A 5,267-nucleotide genomic window follows, 5' to 3' on the forward strand; every position below is an offset into this window, starting at 1 on the left:
TCAGCAGATAGATCGTGTAGTAGAAGTTGTGGAGGAAACTATTAAAGGTAAGCATCACACTTGAACTAATTGCAGCTAGTCTGAAACATGTAACCATCAGCAGAAGTGCTGCTGGTGTGCTCTTTTTCAACCTAACACTTGCTTTGTGCTCTAGGAGAATGTTTGGGCAGTGCTATACTTTGTCACGTGTGCTTTGGCTTACTTCCCCTGAGCTCTTCTCAGGACAGATAAATTATCTTCTGGTTTAATGTTCTTTTGTAACTGTGTTCCTCTGGCTTTGTTCGTGTGTGTGTACTCTTAGTACTTTGCAGTGAAGGAGGGAAAAAACCAGTATTGTTTCTGCAGCCTGACCAGTAAACATTTGCTGTTAAATAAATATATTCGTCTGGGTCTTTCTGGGTTACCTAAGTTTGTCTCCATTACTTATCAGGCCATAAAAATTACTGTTCCATGGAGCTTTAAATTATAAGGTTTAGTTTAACTGGCTCTACTTTCAATATAAACAAGTGTCTAGTTCACAAGACATTGTCAGTAACTTTAATGCTGGAGTATGATTTTTTTTTTCTGAGCTACAGCATGAAAGTTTAAAGCAGTGCAAATTTTTAAAAGGCAAAAAAGCTTCTATCAAGAAATTGTGAAGTGTGGTGTAAGGCTTCTAGAGCTTGTGGTTTGAAGGCCTTAAGATTTCATGTTGCTTTGAATGCCTTCAGAAGTGAAACCTGTACTTTTTTATGTACTCCCAACCAACACTTCTCCCAGTTTGTCCTTACCTTATGATATCTATTTTTGGGGGTACAACCTACTTTACCATACAAACAAAGAAGAAATACATTCAGCATGCATTTTTTATTTAATAAGCCAAACTGTTTTCCCAGAAACATTATGGTGTTCATGACAATATGTTGGAAATGAGGATGCTTCACGATTTTTACAACAGCATGGTGTTTCAGATCTCTATCTGCTTTTTCCTGAATTTTATTTGTTCTTAAGGGAGTAAGATGATAACCTGGGTCAGCATGCTCTCCCTTCCCAAAAATGGGCTTTGTAATATTTATATTGACTCCAGATATTACTGCTTTTTCGATAACATAATTACTCAGGTTATGGTGACTGAATGTTACATGACTAGGAAGAGTACAAATAATCTGGTAGCAGCTGTTAAAATAATGATTTTCACTGAATGGATTTTTAGATTGCATTTTAAACATTGATATAATTCTGGAAAATAATGTTCATAGGCATGTTAACAAACATTTAAACTTTAAAAAGTGTGAATTTTTGGAAAGATTTTTGTTCCTTTCTAGCTTACTAGAAGTGAGTTGAATTAGAAGGAGAAAGTGAGCTGCTGAATTCCATGCACAGTGCCAATTCCATTCAGGGATTTCCCAAAAGATAATGGAACACAGGATTTCTGAAGTTTTATTGGAAAAAAATGAACAAAAACCAGCTCTCTGGTTTGACAGAGATATTGACATACTGGAGAGAGTCCAACAGGGATTGAGACTGGAGCATTGCTCCTTGTGGGACAGCCTGAGAAGGCTCAGGGAGGGGGATCACATCAAAGTATATAAATACCTGAAGAGAGGTTGCAAAGGGAACTGAGGCAGACTCTTTTCAGTGGTGCCCACAGACAGGACCAGAGGCAACAGGCACAAAAAAGCACAGGAAGGTTCCCTTTGAACACCAGGAAACACATTTTGACTGTGAGGATGACCAAGTACTGGCTCAGGTTACTGAGGGAGGCAGTAGAGACTCCATCCTTGGATGTATTCAAATACTGTGAACATGGTCCTGGGGAACTGGCTCTCAGTGGCTCTCCTTGAGTGAGAGGGTTGGACAAAATGGTCTCCAGAGGTCCTTTCCAACTGTAACCCATCCCTGACAATAAAATTACAATTGGAAAGAGAATCAACAAGTTGGCAGAGCTCATAGCATATGATAATGGCTTACTTTTGTAAAAGCCAGCCATAAAACTGGGATCTTTTACTCATATTTCTTTAATTTATTTAAAGAAGCTGCATTCATTTATGTATTTGGGAATCATCTACTAATGGAGAAGAATGTGATGCTCTTTTTCACTGTGTTTTATGAAGAGCCTAACTGTGAACTTCCATTATCCAAGTGAAGGAAAATACTGTAGATAGCAGTACTCTTGATTAAGAATATTTTCTTATATAAAATAGATATATGGTAGAAGATTAAATTACTGTAAAATCATATGAAATGTAACCCTTTGTTTCCATGAGTCTACACCATTAAAAACAGCTTCTGAAGCTGCTAATGCTTTCAGGAGATGGAGGTGATGTGGGATGGGGGAATAAATACAGATTCTGAATTCAGAGCTAGCTTACACCAGTGACTTTTAAGTTGGGTGTCTGTCATAGTTGAGCAACACAGGTTTTTTCACCTTTTTTTTTTAAAGAAAAGCTAAAGGTCTTCATGTAGTGTGGTTATGTATATATTGAAAGCTGAAAAAATATTATATATTGAATGTTTAAAAGATATTTGACTGAATAAGTGGAACTTCTTAGTGTCTGTGCTCTGTAGGACAGCTCTGTACATTGGTCAGCCTAACAGAGCTGGAGTGTCTGAATTTTCTGTCCAAATTCCAAGGTGGAAATAGGTTACCCTGTTGCTAGTTTTAAGTCTAAAAGTCTAGCTTTCTCTGGATCCCCATTTCTCAAGTGGTACCTTATTTATTTTTTGGATGCTTGAATTTTGTAGTCCACACTTTACAAAAAGGGAAAGTTTGTAGAAATAATTTTTTTTGCCTTATTTTTTTTTCCTAATAGTCATCTTTTTCATTTTTTCATGAAAATGGCTCCCCTGTTGGATTTGGTTGAAAGCTTGCTGTACTCCCAAAGAAAATTGATTTCTTGGAATTATTTAGAACTCTTTGTATGAAATATGAAAGAGTTTCTTCTAGCTTTATTTCTCAATGTTATGGGCATTGTCAGGAAAACCTTTTCAGAACAATGCCATTCTGCTGGGTCAAGAGATGGTGGTTTCAAGAAATATATCTTTGTGGTGGTCTTTACCACATGTGTGTGAAGACAGTGTAATTGTTAGTTTCCAACTCTCCATCAAGATAATTCTGATAAACACTTTTTATGTGACTTTATCTTTTTATCCTACTTCATCAGAAAATGGAAGAGAAGGATGTGCATGTTTGTTGTTGCACTAACAGCCAAAAGAGAGAGAGAGACTTTTAAGAGGCTCAGTGATTTCTCATTTTTATGCTATCCTAACTTTTATCTCAAGTGTTGAATTGAATCTTTGAATTTTCCTAATTATCAGGTAAATTAGCAGGTAAATTGTCACTTCTAGAAGTGATCTTCAATAGCCATGCAGTATTTGTATGCAGGTCATGTCTAATTAATATTTATACTGTGTCCCAAGATATATTTTAACTAGAGGCATCTTCACGTACTTTTCATATGATATGGTAATTTATAATCTGAAACCTTTATACTGCCTGTGAGGAACTAGACAAAATAATTCATTCACAGTCTCAGAACTGAGTTTCTCAAAGTGACAGCCACAGTTGTGTAGCCAGTGTGTCTCAGTCTTCCTGATAAACAGAATGGTTTTGTCATGCAAGGTTCTGATTTAACAGTTTAGTAAACCTTGCTTCATCTGCACGTTACCGAAATTTTAAGTCTAGGATTACAGCAATTTTTACAACATTAGGGCACCCATTCCCATTCATGTGCTTAGTTTTCCAGTAATGTGTTATGATGACATAGAGTGTTAGGAAAGTATTGCTAAGGAGTTGTGGTGTCTGTGAGCTAGGTGAAAACAGGGCTATAATTGATTCATGTTCCATGTCTTAGTAAAATTTATGTATAGAATAAAGAAATTATTTTGGATGATCAGTTTCTATAGTATGCTCCAATAAGCTGAAGATTTGTCTTTGGTGGGAACTGCAGAATGTCTTTATGGTGACTGCTCAAGTCAGCTTTTTATGAACCACTCTAAAATCTGTCTTTTAAAAAAACTTGTGTGTGTATACAAGCTTGGCTATAAATAGTTTACAGTAGGCAAGAGAATACATTTGTTTTGTGTTTTAAAGGAGAAATGTTAACTGCTTAATGCACAAATTCCTGTTTTCTGGCTTTGAATTTAGGTCTTCAGAGATTTAGGTTTTTCCCCATTCCTTCCTAGACATGCTCTCAAATCCCATGTTATTAAGGGTTTGTGGGGGTGGGAGGCGTGGGACCAGGGTATTTGTGTACAGTCTGCTTTTAGCTTAGACCTTAGGGAGATGAGGGACATGGGTTGAATTGAGTTTAGTCCATATTGTGTCTGTCTAATGCTTTCACAAAACATAGTTTTACAATGGGTCATTAGACTTGATTATAAAAAACAACCGAAGGAAATTACTTCAGGGTTGAGCCTTTTATACTTAACATAACCTTTCTTGGTTTCAGTCACGTTGACCTGTCTGGTGAAGTTGCCCATCCATTCCCAGTTTAAACATTAACCATTATTTGCTAAACTGTTTAATTGTCCTCATGTGGTTAGCAGTTATGGATTGATGAGAGTTGAGAGTCTGTCTGTATGAAAATGAGATAAATGGTACCTATATTATATATAGGCTAAAGTGTAGAATTTGTACTGGATTGTCCATCTGAGAGTAAGTATGTATACGTATGTACGTATATGAATGCCAGAATGTTAAATTATATTTGTATGTGCTGCTTGATTTCACTGTAATCTGCTGATAACAGTAGAAAAAATAGTCTCTTTTCAATTTCTGTGACTGTGGGAAGAGTAGCCTTGACTTAAGAAGCTGATGACAGGCCAAATGAAGAATAAAACCTGGAGGAGTCAGGAGTTCCTATTTGAGGAAAAGTATCATTTGGCTCCCCGTCAGGAAACTGACTGTTTGTGCCAAAGTGCAGCTTAAGGAGGGTCAGAGGGAGGGTAGTGGCCTCATCAAGTCCCTGTTTCTGTTTCTATCTCCTTTGAAAGGACATGGAAAGGGGGGGGCAGTTTTGGGTGGGTTGTTTTATTTATTTCACTGTGTGGTGGGTTGACCTTGTCTGGCTGCCAGACCCCCACCTAGTTGCTTTCTTGCTCCCACTCCTCATGAGGGCAGTGGAGAAAATAAGATGGAGTAACTCTTGGGACAGGAAGATCACTTACCAGTTACCATCGTGGGGAAAATGGACTCGACTTGGCTGAAATTAATTTAATTTATTGCCAATTAAAAATAGAATAGTGTGGTGAGAAACTATAGCTACCTTCCCCCACCGCGCTTCTTC

General features: G+C 37.2%; 1 protein-coding gene across 4 annotated transcripts in view; it reads left to right on the plus strand.

Annotated features, from left to right (window-relative positions):
- The window catches only part of CDKAL1 (CDK5 regulatory subunit associated protein 1 like 1), a 389,233-nt gene that overhangs the window by 130,668 nt on the left and 253,298 nt on the right, over nucleotides 1–5,267 (plus strand). For all 4 annotated transcript variants that reach the window (XM_017730699.1, XM_008630909.2, XM_017730700.1 and 1 more), the window contains one exon: nucleotides 1–47. In XM_017730699.1, coding sequence (XP_017586188.1) covers nucleotides 1–47 — 47 coding nt within the window. The remainder of the gene's footprint in view (nucleotides 48–5,267) is intronic.

The sequence above is a fragment of the Corvus brachyrhynchos genome, unplaced genomic scaffold (assembly GCF_000691975.1).
Source record: "Corvus brachyrhynchos isolate BGI_N302 unplaced genomic scaffold, ASM69197v1 scaffold43, whole genome shotgun sequence".
NCBI lineage: Eukaryota > Metazoa > Chordata > Aves > Passeriformes > Corvidae > Corvus > Corvus brachyrhynchos.